Source organism: Sapajus apella, unplaced genomic scaffold (genome assembly GCF_009761245.1).
Source record: "Sapajus apella isolate SASKATOON/1434 unplaced genomic scaffold, GSC_monkey_1.0 scaffold152, whole genome shotgun sequence".
Lineage (NCBI taxonomy): Eukaryota > Metazoa > Chordata > Mammalia > Primates > Cebidae > Sapajus > Sapajus apella.
In genome coordinates this window covers 2167744-2186040 of record NW_022437092.1, presented here as the reverse complement: position 1 = coordinate 2186040, position 18297 = coordinate 2167744, and the positions used below count along the sequence as shown (strand labels likewise).

Below are 18297 nucleotides of genomic sequence, written 5' to 3'. Positions count from 1 at the left end.
GCCTCCCAAAGTGCTGGGATTACAGGCTTGAGCCACCGTGCCCGGCCGCAAATAATTTTGACTTTACAGCCGACAAGGCTCTGTTGCACTACTTGACTCTGCTGTTGTGACGTAAAAGCAATCAAAAACATAGTAAATGAATGGGCGTGACTATGTACCAATAAAACTTTACTGACAAAAAAAGACAACAGGTAGATTTGGTCTGAAGGTGGTAATTTACCAACGCCTGATGTAATCCAAACTTTGCATGGGACAAAATGGGAAGCTCTGGCCCAGCGAGAGTCAGGAATGTGTTGAAGTCTCACACCAGGTCCGAGGACCCACCTCCCTACCCCAGAAAGGGACCCACTACAGGAGCCAGAGGCTGATCCCTGTCAGGTGAGATGCAGGCTAAGCTGTCTGGAGGCCAGGGACTCACCTTGGGTCTCATCGGGGGCCGCCTGGCTCTCCAGCTGGCCGGCCTGCAGCGCCCGGCGGAGTTGCATGCGGATGATGTCTATCTTGGTTTTACTGTCCTGCAACATCTGCTGGGCTGTCAGCAGCAGCTTCCGGTCCTGGAGGCAGAGACAGGCTGTGAGAGGAAGCCTGGGCGGCTGGGGTCCAGCCACATCTCACAGGTCCTAGGTGACATGTGGATGTAACAACACGCATTTGCAGGCTGGGCACAGTGCCTCACACCTGTAATCCCAGCACCTCGGGAGGCCGAGACGGGTGGATTGCTGAGCCCAGGAGTTCGAGACCAGCCTGGGCAACCCATGGCAAGACCCTGTCTCCACAAAAAATACAAAAATTAGCTGGGCGTGGTGGCGTGCACCTGTGATCCCAACTACTCAGGGCTGGGGCGGGAAGATCACTCAAGCCCAGGAGTTGGAGGCTGCAGTGAGCTGAGATAGCATCGCTGGCCTCCAGCCTGAGCAACAGAGCAAGACCCTGTCTCAAAGTAAAGAAATAAATAAAGCTGGGCGCGGTGGCTCACGCCTGTAATCCCAGCACTTTGGGAGGCTGAGGTTGGCGGATCATCTGAGGTCAGGAGTTCGAGACCAGCCTGACCAATATGGTGAAACCCCATCTTTAAAAAAAAAAAAAAAAAAAGAAACAAAGAAATAAGTAAATAAATGCACTTCCATGCATTCCTGGGTACAGTGGCGTGACATAGTCCAAGGGATTTGGACCCTGGCTCTGCCACCTAACATCTGTGTGACTTCCAGCAAGCCATTCAACCTCTTTTGGCAGCAATTAATTAATTAATTTTATTTTATTTTGTTGAGATAGAGTCTCACTGTGTTGCGTAGGCTGGAGTGCAGTGGCGCAATCTCAGCTTCCTGCAACCTCCGCCTCCCAGGTTCAACCAATTCTCCTGCCTCAGCCTCCCGAGTAGCTGGGATTACAGGCACGCACCACCACGCCCAGCTAATTTTTGTATTTTTTTAGTAGAGTTGGGGTTTCACCACGTTGGCCAGGCTGATCTCGAACCCCTGACCTCAAGTGATCCAGCTGCCTTGGCTTCCCAAAATGCTGGGATTATAGGCATGAGTCACCGCCTGGCCTACTCTACTCATTTTCATTGGGTCAGTATCACCCCCAGGGGGGCAGAAATTCTTTCTTAGGAGGTAAGAAACTCTTTTTTTGGTTTGTTTTTGTTTTTGTTATTGAGAAGGAGTCTTGCTCTGTTGCTAGGCTGGAGTGCAACAGTGCAATCTCAGTTCACTGCAACCTCCGCCTCCCATGTTCTAGTGATTCTCCTGCCTCAGCCTCCCGAGTAGCCGGGATTACAGGCGTGCGCCATCACGCCTGGCTTATTTTTAGTACTTTTTTTATTTTTGGTTTTTTATTGAGACAGAGTTTCGCTCTTGTTACCCAGGCTGGAGTGCAATGGCGCGACCTCGGCTCACCGCAACCTCCGCCTCCTGGGTTCAGGCAATTCTCCTGCCTCAGCCTTCCGAGTAGCTGGGATTACAGGCACGCATCACCATGCCCAGCTAATTTTTTGTATTTTTAGTAGAGACGGGGTTTCACCATGTTGCCCAGGATGGTCTCGATCTCTTGACCTTGTGATCCACCCGCCTCGGCCTCCCAAAGTGCTGGGATTACAGGCGTGAGCCACCGCGCCCGGCCAATTTTTAGTATTTTTAGTAGAAATGGTGTTTCACCACATTGGCCAGGCTGGTCTTGAACTCCTGACCTCATGATCTACCCACCTCAGCCTCAGGCATGAGCCACCGCGCCCAGCCAGGAGATGAGAAACTCTTATTCTTTTTGTATATAATGCTCAGATACACATAAAAAAATATGCGACTGATCTAGACTGTAAATTTTCATAGAATGGTGTTCAATTACTTGTACACAGGTGTTCATAGCAAAACTATTCACAATAACTAGAAAGGTGGCAAGAGCCAAATGTTCATCAATTGATGAATGGGGTGCAGTGGCTCACATCTGTAATCCCAGCACCTTGGGAGGTCAAGGCAGGAGGATTGCTTGAGCCCAGGAGTTCGAGTCCAGCCTAGGCAACATAGTGAGACCCCTATCTCAATAAAAATAAAAAATAAATAAAATAATGTTAGGCTGGGTGAGGTGCCTCACACCTGTAATCCCATCACTTTGGGAGGCCAAGGTGGGCAGATCACCTGAGGTCAGGAGTTAGAGACTGGCCTGGCCAATATGGTGAAACCACGTCTCTACTAAAAACACAAAAATTAACGGGGCGTGGTGGCACATGCATATAATCCCAGGTACCTGGGATGCTGAGGCAAGAGAATCACTTGAACTCAGGAGGTAGAGGTTGCAGTGAGCCAAGATCATGCCACTGCACTTCAGCCTGGGTGACAGAGTGAGACTCCATCTCAAAAAATAAATAAATAAAATAATGTCATTTTAAAAAATCTAAACAGTGTGTCCTTCCATATGACATTCACAGGGGAGGACATGCGCACAGCAACCTGTGAGTCTGGACCTGATTTCTCTAGCTGTAGGCCGGCCTGTGCTTGCGGTGTGGGAATCTCTGGGTGTTGATGCAGACCTGCGTGTTGCTAGAGCTGATTGGCAGGACAGGGAATGTCAGTGTGTTTGTGGCCATGTGCACCAGTCTCTGGGTATGGCTGTAAGAGAGAGAGAGAGAGAGAGAGAGAGAGAGAGAGAGAGAGAGTGTGTGTGTGTGTGTGTGTGTATACAGATGTGGCTGTGGTACGATTCTCCATGTGTTGCTAGATCCTGTTACTGATGTGTATCCCTAGTATGAGAAAGTCTGTGTGTGCGTGAGTGTGTGTGTGTGTTTCTAGATGTTTTGATGATGGTGTGTGTGTATGTCAAGGCATTGACATGACTGTGCGTGCTTGTAATAGGAGAAACTGTCAGCAGTGAGGGGTTGTGTGTTTCCCTGACTGTGGGTACACTTGAGGCCCTGCATGGGGACTGCATGGGGAGGGGAGACAATCTATCACATGTCTGACATCACCCACAGTCATGTTTCCTATACACCCCCATGAGCTGCCCATGCCTGAGTCCTGCCAGCAAGTCACACCCATCGCCAGTATGTCCCCAACCCAGAGGGTCCCAGCCTACCATGGGGCAGCTGTGGGCTGCACCCTGTGCCCCCAGCCTGTGATCTGCTCACAGGTGTGTGCATACATGTGCGGTCTCTGTGCAGATACATCGGCGGGTGAGTGTGCACACGAGTGTGTACATGTGCGTGTGCACTGCAAATGTGCATGTGCAGGTATGTGTGCATAAGCAAAGGGCAGGTGTGGGTGCACAAGCAGGTGTGTGCATATGCAGGTGTGTGTGCATAAGGGCAGGTGTGGGTGCACAGGCAGGTGTGTGCATGTGTAGGTGTGTGTGCATACACATGGGTGTAGGTACACAGGCTGGTGTGTGCACGTGGGTGTGTGCATACACATGCAGGTGTATGTGCATGTGGTGGGTGTATGCATGTGTGTAACCATTTATACGGGTGTGTGAACATGTGGGTAAGTGTGTACATGTGCAGGTAGGTGTGTGCATGTACAGATGCGGGGTACATGCCAGTGAGTGTGTGCATGTACAGGTGTGGGTGCAGATTCGAGTGGGTGTGTGCACACATGGACAGGTGTGTTCACGTACGGGTGGGTGTGTACGTGTGGGTGGGTATGCACATGTGGGTGTGCATGCACAGGTGTGGGTGCACATTCCAGTGGGTGTGTGCACACACAGACAAGTGTATACATATGTGGGTGGGTGTGCAGGTGTGCAGTGTGTGTGCACAGGTGTGGTGTGCACATTTGAGTGGGTGTGTACACATGTGCGTGGGTGTGCAGATGTGGGTGGAGTGTGAGTGCACAGGTGTGGTGTGTGCATTTGAGTGGATGTGTACACATGCAGGTGGGTGTGCAGGTGTGGAGTGTGCGTGCACAGGTGTGGTGTGCGCATTTGTGTGGGTGTGTACACATGCGGGTGGGTGTGCAAGTGTGGAGTGTGCATGCACAGGTGTGGTGTGTGCATTTGAGTGGATGTGTACACATGCAGGTGGGTGTGCAGGTGTGGAGTGTGTGTGCACAGGTGTGGTGTGCACATTTGTGTGAGTGTGTACACATGCGGGTCGGTGTGCAGGTGTGGTGGAGTGTGCGTGCACAGGTATGGTGTGTGCATTTGTGTGGGTGTGTACACATGCAGGTTGGTGTGCAGGTGTGGTGGAGTGTGCGTACACAGGTGTGGTGTGTGCATTTGTGTGGGTGTGTACACATGCGGGTGGGTGTGCCGGTGTGGTGGAGTTTGTGTGCACAGGTGTGGTGTGTGCATTTGAGTGGGTGTGTGCACAGGTGTGGTGTGTGCACATGGCATGTGTGCACATGCTGCCTCACCTTAGTGCTGACATTGCTGTAGGTCTGGATCACGTTCTCTGCCCCCTGCTTCACCTTCAGCTCAATGGCCAACTGCTTCTCCAGGCCCGCCACGCGGCTCAGGTTGGTGGCCGAGCAGGCAGGGCCACCTGCACCCGGGGACTGGGGGCCATCTGGAGGCAACAGGTGGGAAAGAGTCACTACGAGTCATCACCTTAGTCTACCTGGGAGGCTTTACCCTCAGCCCAGCCTGGGCATTGCCCCTGGGGAACAGGGGATGAGGAGCTGTGGGCCAGCAGACAGTAGGCAGGGGGATACAGGGCCCAGGGGTCTATCCCCTTGCCCTCCCAGGGAAACCCCTCAAGGCTGGGGCAGACCCAGGATGAATGGCTGTGGGCAGGCACCCAGGTGTACAAGCGTGTCTGTGGTGCTGAGTCCACCGCATTTGGGAGGCCCGTTAGTAACTACATACATGGCTTGTGTGAACCTATGGGTGTGGGAGTGGTGCCATCTGGGAGCTGCAGGGTGTTGGCCTGGCTGAGTGTGTGACTCCCTGGATGTCAGCCTGACTCTGTGAGACACCATGTGTTAGAATCACTGTCTGAGATTGTGGGTGTTGGGAGATGCTCTGTGTACATTTCTGACTGTTGCTACAACTGTAAGTTCAGATCTCCAGTTTGGTATGACCGAGTCTCCGGATGCATGTGTCTGCGTGAGTCTCTGGAGAGTGGTGTGATACTGAAGGGGACCCTGGGTGCAGAAATGACTGAAGCCAGGTGCAGTGGCTCATACCTGTAATCCTAGCACTTTGGGAGGCCGAGGCAGGCAGATTGTCTGAGGTCAGGAGTTAAAGACCACCCTGGCTTGCCGGGCGCGGTGGCTCACGCCTATAATCGTAGCACTTTGGGAGACCAAGGTGGGTAGATCACCTGAGGTCAGGAGTTCAAGATCAGCCTGGCCATCAAGTTGAAACCCCATGTTTAAAAAAAAAAAAAAAAAAAAAAGACCACCCTGTCCAACATGGTGAAACTCCATCTCTAGTACTAAAAATACAAAAATTAGCCAAGGCCGGGCATGGTGGTACACACCTGTAATCCCAGCACTTTAGGAGTCCGAGGCAGGTGGATCACCTGACGGCAGGGGTTCAAGACCAGCCTGGCCAATACAGTAAAACCCTGCCTCTACTGAAAATACAAAACTTAGCTGGGCGTGGTGGCGGAGGGCTCTAATCCCAGCTACTTGAGAGGCTGAGGCAAGAGAATCGCTTGAACCCGGGAGGTGGAGGTTGCAGTGAGCCGAGATTGTGCTACTGCACTACAGGTTGGGCGACAGAGTGAGACTCCATCCCCACACCCCACGAAAAAAAAAAAAAACGGCCAGGTGGCTCATGCCTGTAATCCCATCACTTTGGGAGGTCAAGGCGGGTGGATCACCTGAGGTCAGGATTCGATACCAGCTTGACCAACATGAAAAAGCCCTGTCTCTACTAAAAATACAAAATTAGCCAGGGGTGGTGGCACATGCCTATAATCCCAGCTACTTAGGAGGCTGAGGCAGGAGAATCACTTGAACCCGGGAGGTGGAGGTTGTGGTGAGCCAAGATCGTGCCATTGCACTCCAGCCCGGGCAAAACTCCATCTCAAAAAAAAAGAAAAGTGGCCCGGCGCGGTGGCTCAAGCCTGTAATCCCAGCACTTTGGGAGGCCGAGACGGGTGGATCACGAGGTCAAGAGATCGAGACCATCCTGGTCAACATGGTGAAACCTCGTCTCTACTAAAAATACAAAACATTAGCTGGGCATGGTGGCACGTGCCTGTAATCCCAGCTACTCAGGAGGCTGAGGCAGGAGAATTGCCTGAAGCCAGGAGGCGGAGGTTGCATGAGCCGAGATCGCGCCATTGCACTCCAGCCTGGGTGACAAGAGCAAAAACTCCGTCTCAAAAAAAAAAAAAAGAAAAAAAAGAAAAGTGATCGTTTGAGGTCTGGGATGTTGTCTCAACTCTGCCCCTGAGTGCTGATGTGACAGTGTTGGTCTCCAGGAGCTGACATGCTTGTGTCTATGGAATGACCGGGTATGGGCCTAAGTGCTGTGGCATCTTCAAGCTTCACCTGACTGTGGGTATAAGCCTCTGACTGTTGGGACTGTGTAAGTCTGTAAGGGTTCAGTGGCTGAGTGTGTGAATCTCTGAGGCTTGGTGTGACTGTCTGCAAGGGTGGGTACTGTCTATGTTGTTGTGTCTATATTTCTCTGGGTGTTGGGTGGCAGTATATAAGTCTTTGGGTGTTGTCATGACTCTGTGAGAGTCTATAAAATTTTCTTTTCTTTTCTTTATTATTATTATTTGAGATGGAGTCTCGTTCTGTCACCCAGGCTGGAGTGCAGTGGCACGATCTCAGCTCACTGCAAACTCTGCCTCTTGGGTTCAAGCGATTCTCCTATTTCAGCCTCCCTAGTAGCTGAGATTACAGGCATGCACCATCACGCCTGGCTAATTTTTGTATTTTTAGTAGAGACGGGGTTTTGCCATGTTGGCCAGGCTGGTCTCAAACTCCTGACCTCAAGTGATATGTCCGCCTTGGCCTCCCAAAGTGCTGGGATTATAGCTGTGAGCCACTGTGCCCGGCTGTTTCGTTTTGTTTCTTTGAGACAGGCTGAGGCAGGTGGATCACAAGGTCAGGAGATCGAAATCATCCTGGACCACATGGTGAAACCCCATCTCCACTAAAAATACAAAAAAATTAGCTGGGCACAGTGGCGCACACCTGTAGTGCCAGCCACTCGGGAGACTGAGGCAGGAGGATTGCTTGAGCCTTGGAAGTGGAGGTTGCAAGGAGCTAAGATTGCGCCACTGCACTCCAGCCTGGTGACAGACCGAAACTGTATCTCAAAAAAAAAAAAAGGGAAATTTAGCCAGGAGCAGTGGTGCATGCCTGTAGTCCCAGCTACTTGAGAGGCTGAGATTGGGAGGATCCTTTGAGCCCAAGAGGTCAAGGCTATAGTATATCATGACTGCATCTGTGAATAGCTGTACTCCAGCCTGGGCAACGGAGGGCACATCTTTTTTTTTTTTTGAGATGGAGTCTCATTCTGTCGCCCAGGCTGGGATGCAATGGTACGATCTCAGCTCACTGCAGCCTCCACCTCCTCAGTTCAAGAGATTCTCCTGCCTCAGCTTCCCAAGTAGCTGGAAATACAGGTGTTCGCCACCACGCTCAGTTAATTTTTGTATTTTTATTTATTTGAAAAAAAAAAAAAAAAAAGAATGTTTAAAAAGATGTATGCAAGCCAGGGATGCACAGTCTTGAGTGTTACCCCGTGCTGGCGTGGCTGTGTGCACCTCTCTGGGTGTTGATGGATGGGTGGGTCATGGCATGCATCTCCCTGGGGGTCTGTGGAGATGGGTTAAGCTGGCTCTGGAGACCATGGGTGACCCAGTGGGCACTGGAACCCCTGGAGTCCCACATCCCTGGGGGCACCCCTGCTCACCGTTGGTGGCTGCTGGGTCGGGCAGCACCACATGGGCGTGCAGCTCCTGCAGCTGCTGGTGCAGCAGGTCGAGGCGGCGGGAGGAGCCCCGAAGCAGCAGCTCCACAGGACCCAGGCTGCGGCCCAGGTCGGTGGTGGCCCGCCGCAGGTTCTCAGCACCCTCCTTCAGCTTCAGCTCCTTGCGGATTTCCCGCCGCAGCCGCTCCCGCTCCAGCTCCAGCTGCTGCTGCACCCCGGGGGCCGCCAGGTCCGCCCCAGCCAGGCCCAGCTGCTCCAGCAGGGACCAGCTTCGAGGCTCACTCTACGGGGGACAGAGCAGGGTCAGTGGGGCTGGGAGGGCTCTGGGTGCAGACCACATGCAGCCAGCCTGGCCCAGCCTCTGCCCTGGATTGGGGCTCCCATGACAGGCCTGCTGTACCTCCTCTGACTCCCAAAACTAGAAGGTGAGGCGAGGCCCTGATACTGCTTCCTGACCACACCCCCAAACTGAGAGGTCTCAAGAGCAGGGCCTCTTCTCCTGATTGTAGTTTTGCTGTACATTAAAAAAAAAAGAAAAAAGAGCAGAGCCTCATCACCCCCATCACCACGGTGTCCCCAACATTAAGGGGGTCTCAAGAATAAGATCTGTCTCCCTTCTGCTGCCTCCCCCAAACTAGAGAGTCCCAAATGATGTTCCTTCTTTTCTCTGCTGCTCTCCCAAACTACGAGGTTCCAAGGGCAGGCCCTATCTTCTCTCTGCTGTACCCCCAAAACTATGGGGTCCTGAGAACAGGCCCCATCTTCCCTCTACTGTACTCTGAAACTAGGGCATCCCGAGGGCAGCCCGAGTCTTTCCTCAGCTACACCCCCAAACTACGGCATCCCGAGGGCAGGCCAAGTCTTTCCTCAGCTACACTCCCAAACTACAGCATCCCAAGGGCAGGCCGAGTCTTCTCTCTGCTGTACCCTCAAACTATGGGGTCTTAAAGATAGGCCTCATCTGCTCTTCTCCTATCTTCAACAACTGGGGCCCTGAAGAGCAGCGCCCAGTCTCCCTCCTGTCTCTCCACCAACCTGGGAGCCCCGAAGGGCCCTGGATATTCTCATCCTCCAAACAGATCTCTGAGGCCAGTGCCCCATCTCCTTTCCTTGTTCCCGAACTGAGAGGTACCTGGGGTAGAACTACCAGCCTATGCCACCTGGGGTTCCCTTCTGCCTGCCCCCACAGGGACCCCAGCCCCCACCTCCAGCTCCGGCACCGAGGGGGTATCGGCCTCCGCCATCCTGGGTCCGGGCTGAGGGCCCCGCCCTCTTCCTGAACCTCAGCCCCACCAGGGCCTCTTGGCCGCCACTTCCTCTTTCCTGTCAACTCCCAGCACCCTGTGCGTGGGGCCAACTTCAGGGCATCTAAGGGACCTTCCCATCAGCCACCTCTAGGGCCAAGCCTGCTCCTCTAGATGAAACCCAGGGACAGTCCTTGCTCCCTGTCCCTAGAGAATGTCCAAGGTATAGGCAGTCTGCACATTCACACACTCGTGGTGTATCCAGGAGGGGATGCAGGCGCCAGGGACTCACGTTAAGTTTGCACACACCTTCACATACACATGAGCATGTGCACAGAACACAGCTCACAAGTGTTTGCACACTTTTTCTTTTTTTTCTTTTTTGAAACAGAGCCTCCCTCTGTGTTGCCCAGGCTGGAGTGCAGTGACACGATCTCAGCTCACGGCAACCTCTACCTCCCAGGTTCAAGCAATTCTCCCGCCTCAGCCTCCTGACTAGCTGGGATTACAGGTGCATACCACCACACCCGGCTAATTTTTATATTTTTACTGGAGATGGAGTTTCACCATGTTAGCCAGGCTGGTCTTGAACTCCTGACTTCAGGTGATCCACCCACTTTGGCCTCCCAAAGTGCTGGGATTACAGGCGTGAGCCACCATGCCAGCCTGTGTTTGCACTTTCATGCCTGCAGGTGTGTGCCTGGAACATGGGCTCACAGGGTACCCATTCCCACGCCTGCCACATACAATGCACTTATTTGCAAACACATACAAGTGCTTATAGGCATCACTCTAGAACCCATACAAGACACACTCCCACCTTCCTGAGAGGGCACGGCCCACATGCTCATGCATGTGCACATGCTCACACACGTATGCACGCTCCCTGAGGCCCTCGCAGCGCGTCCATGCTCCCAAAGGCCTCCAGCCCTGTGACTACCTGCATACGTCCCTACACCCAGACCCTCCCAACCACCCTTTGTCCCTGCCCGGCTTCCCCTTCAGGGTCAGAAGGGCCACTTCTTCAGAGGCTAGGCCCCCTTCCTGCAGACAGGCCGTCCCAACTTCCTGCTTCCTCTCAGTCCAGTGGCCAACTGTTGTTGACTGTAGCTGAGAGGCCCAGGGTCCTGACCAGCCCGGTGGCACCTCCCTTGGGCAAACTCGATTAGGGGACAGCACTGGGAGGCTGGGATAAGAATTCCCAAAACCGGTCAGGCATGGTGGCTCACGCCTGTAATCCCAGCATTTTGGGAGGCCGAGGCGGGTGGATCACCTGAGGTTGGGAGTTCAAGACCAGCCTGGCCAACATGGTGAAATCCCGTCTCTACTAAAAATACAAAAAATTAGCTGGGCGTGATGGTGCACTCCTGTAATCCCAGTTACTTGGGAGGCTGAGACAGGAAAATTGCTTGAACCCAAGAGGTAGAGGTTGCAGTGAGCCAAGAATGCGCCATTGCACTCTAGCCTGGGCAAGAAGAGCAAAACCCCGTCTAAAAAAGAAAAAAAAAATTCCCAAAACCAGGCTGGTTACGTTGGCTTACATCTGTAATCCCAGCACTTTGGGAGGCTGAGGTAGGCAGATCACTTGAGGTCAGGAGTTCAAGACCAGCCTGGCCAATATGGTGAAACCCTGTCTCTATTAAAAATACAAAAATTAGCCGGGCATAGTGAAACGTCCAGCTGTTCGGAAGGCTGAGACAGGAGAATTGCTTGAACCCGGGAGGCTGAGGTTGCAGTGAGTCGAGATCGCACCGCTGCACTCTAGCCTGGGTGACAGAGTGAAATTGTCTCAAAAAAAAAAAAAAAAAAGAATGCCCCAAATCAACAGCCTACAAAACCACTTGCTAAATACATGGTAATGTTCAAGAACAATTACAGACATGCGCCAACTTATGATGGGGTTACTTCCTGATAAGCTCATCATAAGTTGAAAATATCTTAAGTCAAAAATGTATTTAATATACCTTATCTACCAAACATCACAGTTCCCCCTTTGCTACCTTAAATGTGCTCAGAGCACTTATCCAAGCCTACATTTGGGCAAAAATACCTAATATGAAGCTAATTTACAATTAGGTTGAATATCTCAGGTAACTTTTTTTTTTTCTTTTTTTGAGTCAGGGTCTTACTCTGTCTCCCAGGCTGCAGTGCAATGGTGTGATCCAGGCTCCCTGCAGTCTCTACCTCCCAGGCTCAAACGGTCCTCCCAGCTCAGCCTCCCGAGTAGCTGGGACTACAGGCACGAATCACCACACCTGGCTAATTTTTGTATTTTTCTCTCTCTTTTTTAAGATGGAGTCTCACTTTATAACCAGGTTGGATGGCCGGGCGTGGTGGCTCAAGCCTGTAATCCCAGCACTTTGGGAGGCCGAGGTGGGTGGATCACGAGGTCAAGAGATCGAGACCATCCTGGTCAACATGGTGAAACCTCGTCTCTACTAAAAATACAAAAAAATTAGCTGGGCATGGTGGCACGTGCCTGTAATCCCAGCTACTCAGGAGGCTGAGGCAGGAGAATTGCCTGAGCCCAGGAGGCGGAGGTTGCAGTGAGCCGAGATCGGGCCATTGCACTCCAGCCTGGGTAACAAGAGCAAAAACTCCGTCTCAAAAAAAAAAAAAAAAAAACCAGGTTGGAATGCAGTGGTGCAATCTCAGCTTGATGCAACCTCTGCCTCCCAGGTTCAAGCAATTCTCCTGTCTCAGCCTCCAGAGTAGCTGGGACTACAGGCACGCGCCACCATGCCTGACTAATTTTTGTATTTTTAGTAGAGACGGAGTTTCACCATGTTGGCCAGGCTGGTCTCAATCTCTTGACCTCATGATCTGCTCACCTCAGCCTCCCAAAGTGCCAGGATTACAGGCGTGTACCACTGCACCCAGCTCCCAATTTTTGTATTTTTCATAGACCTGGGGTCTCACTATGTTGCCCAGGCCAATCTCAAACTCTTGGGCTCAAGCAATCCTCCTGCCTTGACCTCCAAAAGTGCTGGGATTACAGGTGTGAATCCCCCCCACCCCCCCACCCCGCCTCAATTTGAAATGAGAGCACCCAGATTACAAATGCTGGCTAGGAAATGGCCCCCTGGCATTATGTCCTTCAGCTGGGAGCATCCATTTCGCAGCCGAGGAATGTTATCCTTGGCCCGTGACTGATCTCAAGGGCAGCTGCCCTAGGGAGGAATGACACACACCAAGTGTATCACTCCCACCATCTTCCCAACCCTCCCTAATCATCCTGAGTAGCTGCCAACAATCTCCCCACTTCACAGGTGAGGAAGCTGAGGTTCAAGGAAGTAACAGTAGTTGGTTTTTTTGTTTTTGGGGTTTTTTTTGAAACGGAGTCTCGCTCTGTTGCCCAGGCTGGAGTGCACTGACGTGATCTTGGCCCACTGCAACCTCCAACTCACTGGTTCAGGCGATTCTCCTGCCTCAGCCTCCTGAGTAGCTGGGATTACAGGCACGTGCCAACCATGCCCAGCTATTTTTTGTACTTTTAGTAGAGACGAGGTTTCACACATTGGCCAGGCTGGTCTTGAACTCCTGACCTCAAGTAATCGGCCAGCCTCGGCCTCCCAAGGTGCTGAGCTTACAAGTGCCTGGCCAGTAACCCAGTAGTTTTCAATGGAGGAGAGATTTCCTCCCCAAACACAGGGACAATGTGGTGACATACAGGGTCATTTTTGGCTGTCAAACTGTGGGTAGGGAAGTGGCTTCTATCAGGGTGAGGCCCGGGATGCTGCTCAGGACCCTGCAGTACTCAGGACAGCCCCCACTGCAAAGAACAACCCAGCCCTCAGTGTCAGCAGTGCTGAGGCTGAGAAGCCTACGGTTAAAGGTTCATAGATTTGGCCAGGCATAGTGGTTCACATCTGTAATCCCAGCACTTTTGAGACTGAGGCAGGAGCAGTGCTTGAGGTCAGGAATTGGAGATCAGTCTGGGCAACATAGCAAGACCTAAAAAATCTCTACAAAATATAAAAAAGTATTGGCCGGGTATGACGGCACTGCCAACAGTTTTAGCACTTTATGAGGATGAGGCCGGAGGATTGCCTGAGATCAGACCAGCCTGGACAAAATGGTGACATGCCATCTCTACAAAAAATACAAAAATGTGCCAGGTGTGGTGATGTGTGCCTGTACTCCCAACTACTTGGGAGCCCTGGGATGGGAGGCTCGGGTGAGCCCAGGAGACAGAGGTTGTTGCAGTGGGCCAAGATCACACCACCGCACTCCAGCCTGGGCAACAGAGCCTTTTTCAAAAAAGAAAAAAAGAAAGGCTGGGTGCAGTGGCTCACACTTGTAATCCCAGCACTGTGGGAGGCTAGGCGGGCAGGTCACTTTGAGCTCAAAAGTTCAAGACCAGTCTAGGCAACACGGCAAAGCCCTGTCTACTAAAAATATAAAAATTAGCTGGGCATGGTGGTGCCCAGATGGCACCTGTAGTCCCAGCTACTCAGGAGGCTGGGGTGGCAGGATGGCTTGAGTCTAGGAGGCAGAGATCATGCCACTGCACTCCAGCCTGGGTGACAGAGTGAGACCCCAGTCTTAATTTAACAAAATAAATAAAGGAAAAAAATTAGCCAGGTGTGGCAGTGCACGCCTATAGTCCTGTAGATCAGGTGTTTGAGGTTGCAGTGAACTAGAATCTCACCACTGCACTCCAGCCTGGGCAACAGAGCGAGACCCTGTCTCTATAAAAATAAAAACAAATTAGCCAGGTGTGTTGGTCTGTGTCTTTTGTCCCAGCTACTTGGGAGGCTGAGGCAGGAAGATCACTTGAGCACCGGAAATCAAGGCTGCAGTGAGCTAGGATAGCACCACTGTACTCCTAGCCTGGGTGACAGAGAAGACTCTCTCCCCCAAAATAAATAAATGTAAATAAGTAAATAAATCACTAAGCACATAGATTCACACCCTGAGCCGCTGACCAGGACGCTTACCAGTAACGCCTTCACCGCAGCCCCGCCTGCCAAGTGCTAGCCAGGTCTTGGTCTCTCTCTCCCATGAACACCCTCTTAGTCCCATTTTTCCTAGGTCAGAACCGAGGCTCAGAGAGGCGAAGGCACTGGGCCCAGGACACACAGCAAGGAAGTGTCAGCACTGGAATTTAAACCCAGGCTCACCAAATACCACCCTTGCTCAGTCAGGCCCCACCCCAATCCCAGCAGGCAGAGCAAGGACACAGCCAAGAGCAGGGCCAGCTCAACTGGGGAAGTCCAGGCAGAGAGGAGAGGTAGCCTCCCTCAGCCCCACCTCCAGCAGCTGAGGTCTGTAACACAGAGAGGGAGGGAGGCTGGGCTCCTGGGTTCTCCTCCCCTGAATGTGACTCACTTCTACCCAGGGCATTGGGGTCACCTGAGGGCCAGCAAGGCAAACCCAGGACTCAGGGGCCTGGCCTGGCCTATGGAGAAGCCCTGCTCCCCCATGGAGCGGAGACCTCAGACCCAGAGGACCTGCCTCCCAGAATCCCCGACTTGCCAGCGCAGCCAGGGACCTAGACCCCCACATCCGGAGATTTCAATGCCTTGGGCGTTTCCGGAATCTGGACAGGACATCCGTTTGCAGGACACAGAACAGACAGGCACACGTTGGGACAGACAGAGGGACAGGGCGGCAGGCCCAAGCAGCCATGAGAGAGGAAAGACCAGGACCGGGGAAGAGACAGGGGAGGAGATGGGAACGGGGGACCAGGGCGTGGGACAGCCTGCCTGGGTCATGTGTGGGATGCGCCAAGCGCATGCAAGCGCCCGGGAATTCCTACACAGCCCACTCTGGGCCAGGGGTAGAGGCAGGGACCCTGGCCCATCCCGGCCCTGAGGTCTGACCTTGTGTGATCGGCAACACCAGATACGCCCAGCTCCTCGGCAAGGCCGGCAGGCCATCAGCAGGACTGGGGAGGGGGGAGGGACCAGGGGTCACGGGGGAGACACAGAGGGGCCGGGGGCAGGTGCAGAAGGAGACGAGAACCCAGTTACACAACAACCACAGGACGGTGAACTGGCTGGAGAGGTGCTAATGGGGGCACCAAGGCACAGACATTGCTCAGATTTGGGTCACTTGAACCAAAGAAGGCTGGTAGTCACCCTGGCCCTGCTTGTCACAGACGGGGAAGGTGGTGAGTCCAGGGCAGTGATATCCACCAGGTGGCACAGGGGGAATCTGGCTGGGCAGGATGCTGGTGCCAGTCACCTGTGTGTTGGGAGGCTGGGGGTGACCCAGGCCAGCCCAGCCACCATGCAAAGTAGGATTCTATATATGGGAGCATCCCCGGCCTGTTGACGGGGACACTCCCCACTCAGGAGAAGGTTCCACCTGACAGCACAGAGCGTGGAAGTGGGGAGACCCCAGTCCCCTGACCTAATGCAGTGACTGGGGTACTTCCGCCAACAGGTGCCAATCTGGGTGGCGTCTGTAAGATCGTAAAGCTGTCTAGAGGCGGGGGTGGCTGGAGCTTTGTTATGCGGGGGAAGGGCACGGGCCCGGCCCGGCGGCCTCCTCCCCTCCCAGGGCACCGCGCCAGGCACCTGGCCCAGGTGGAGCGGCACCTGCCGGGCACCCAACCCTGGGGAGGGGGATGAGTTTGGGGGGACGAGAGGCACCGGGACTCCCAGCCAGCCACAGACACCCGAAGTCGCGCCTCCGCCGCGCCCCTTCTAGTTCTCCCGGAGAGGCCGAGTTTGGGGGTGCGGCAGGGGGTTGCCTCTGGGATCGCCCCCCCACCAGCCCCGTCCACATCGCCACCTTCCGAGAAACGGGCCTCGCTGGCTCCACAGTCACGGCCCAGGGAGGGGGCGCTCGGCGCTCTGCAGGCCCCCGCCCTCGCTACCCGGGTCCGCTTCGGGGGTCTGGGGGGCTCCCCCGGCAGCGCGCGGACCGGGTCCCCGGCGCCGTCCGGTCACCCCGCGACTCCAGACGCAGGTGCGCCTACCTGCACGGCGTCGCTGGCCATGTCCTCGTGCCGCCCGCCAGGGGTCCCCACGCGGAGGGAGGGGCGGCGAGAGGAGCGCGCGTGCGCCCCGGGCGCGGCGGGGAGGGGGCGGGCGCGGCGCGACCCTCCCCGGCGCGCGGCCCGCTCCGGCCTGCTCGGCTCCGGCCCCGCCTGGCCAGGCCGCCGCGTCCCCGCGCCGCGCCCTCCGGCCCCAGCGGCCGCCGGGCCCGGTCACGTGACCCCGGAGGTCGCGCCCGGGGAGGGGGCGGGGCCGAGTGGGGAGGGGCTCCCAGAGGCCCCCGGGGCTGCGGGGTCCCGCCCGCCCGCCCCCTCCGTCTCCCGAGCCCCGAGCGCCCCCATCGGCGCCCCGCCTTGTCTTTTTCCGGGTCCCGCGACGACCGCATGCTGCCGAGGGGTCCCTCATTGGAGCGCGCGGGAACCCGAGGAGAACGGCTCCCCGCGTTCAAGCGGAGAGCGGCCAAGGCCTTTGGGCCTCCCGGGACCCCTGAAAAAACAACCCCCCACCCCACCCCGGTGCATTTGCAGGCTCGGGATGCCTGCATCCGCGGTCCCCTATTCAAGGGCTTGGAAGGTTCCCCGTTACCTGGAGACAAGCTCTGGGCAGATCTGCATTAAAATCCCAGCGCTCCACGCCTTGGGGAAGCCAAACCCTTCAGAGCACCTCATCAGTGAAATTGGAGTGAGGCACCCGCCTCTTGGGTGTCGGTAAAATTCAGTGAGACAGTGCAGGCCAAGAGCACACTAGACGCTCAGTAAGTGTTGGCTGCCGCCACTTTTAATGTTATCGTTATTGTTTGTTGTTTTGCTGTTGGTTTGGGGACGGAGTTTTGCTTGGTTGCCCAGGTTGGAGTGCAGTAGTGGCGCGATCTCGGCTCACTGCAACCTCCGCCTCCCGGGTTCAAGTGATTCTCCTGCCTCAGCCTCCCGAGAAACCTGGAATTCCAGGCGCCCCACCACGCCCGGCTAATTTTTGTATTTTTAGTAGAGACGGGGTTTCAACCATGTTTGACCAGGCTGGTCTCGAACTCCTGACCTCAGGTGATCCGCCTACCTCGCTCTCCCAAGTGCTGGGATTACAGGCGTGAGCCACCGCGCCCGGCGTCTATTACTGTTATTGTTATTAAAAGAGGTTTGAATCCCAACTCGCTGTTCATCCTGGGGACGTCTGTGGCCTCTGAGTCTCAGTTCTCCCCGCTATAAAATGGGCACCGCCTTCTTTTTCGGGGCTGCTGCATGCAGATGGCGCTCCATAAATGCAGACTTGTGCCCAAGAGGAGGTTGGAGGCCTCTGCGGAATTTCTAGAGGATCTCCGGGGTCTGCAGAGCATGACCTTTGTTCGTGGCCGCCGTCGGACCCCTCACTCCTTCGGACACCAGGCGAAGGAGCCAAACCATGTTCCCAGGGCTCTGGCGGGGAGCGCTCCCTGGCGGCGGTACCAGCACATTGACGCCCTCTGGGGATATGCGGAAGCGCGGTGGGCTGCGGGTACCTTGGTTATGCGTGGCTCTGTGTGGTTTCCGTCATCCCAGAAACCAGGCCGCGATGTTTTTGCTCTTATTTTTTCCTCTGAGCAACTCTTTGGAGGATATTAACGACAGAAAGAGAGGAGGAGAATTATGCTGATCCAAAATCCATCCAGCCTGGACTCAAGCAATCTTTCTGCATTGGCCTCCCTAAATGTTGGGATTACAGCCATGAGCCATCAAGTTTGGCCCAAGCTAGTTATTTTCCTCCAGTTTTGCAGGTGAGTAAGCTGAGAAGCCCCTCACCCCAATCATCAAGCC

At 54.5% G+C, this 18297-nt stretch overlaps 1 protein-coding gene across 6 annotated transcripts in view; it reads right to left on the bottom strand.

Moving 5' to 3' along the window:
* The window catches only part of PKN1 (protein kinase N1), a 41098-nt gene extending 23847 nt beyond the window's left edge, over window positions 1-17251 (bottom strand). Inside the window, exons 1-5 of one of the 6 annotated variants that reach the window (XM_032265753.1) lie at window positions 16492-16732; window positions 15389-15453; window positions 8302-8602; window positions 4836-4987; window positions 419-554 (exon numbers count right to left, since the gene is read on the bottom strand). In XM_032265753.1, the coding sequence (XP_032121644.1) occupies window positions 419-554; window positions 4836-4987; window positions 8302-8602; window positions 15389-15445 (646 nt within the window). In that variant the 5' untranslated portion in view covers window positions 15446-15453; window positions 16492-16732. Of the gene's footprint in view, window positions 1-418; window positions 555-4835; window positions 4988-8301; window positions 8603-9354; window positions 9468-9524; window positions 9763-14503; window positions 14523-15388; window positions 15454-16491; window positions 16733-17095 lie in introns of those variants that run through there. The other 5 variants (XM_032265757.1, XM_032265755.1, XM_032265756.1 and 2 more) reach the window with 5 other exon arrangements.
* Window positions 17252-18297: the final 1046 nt, after the last annotated feature.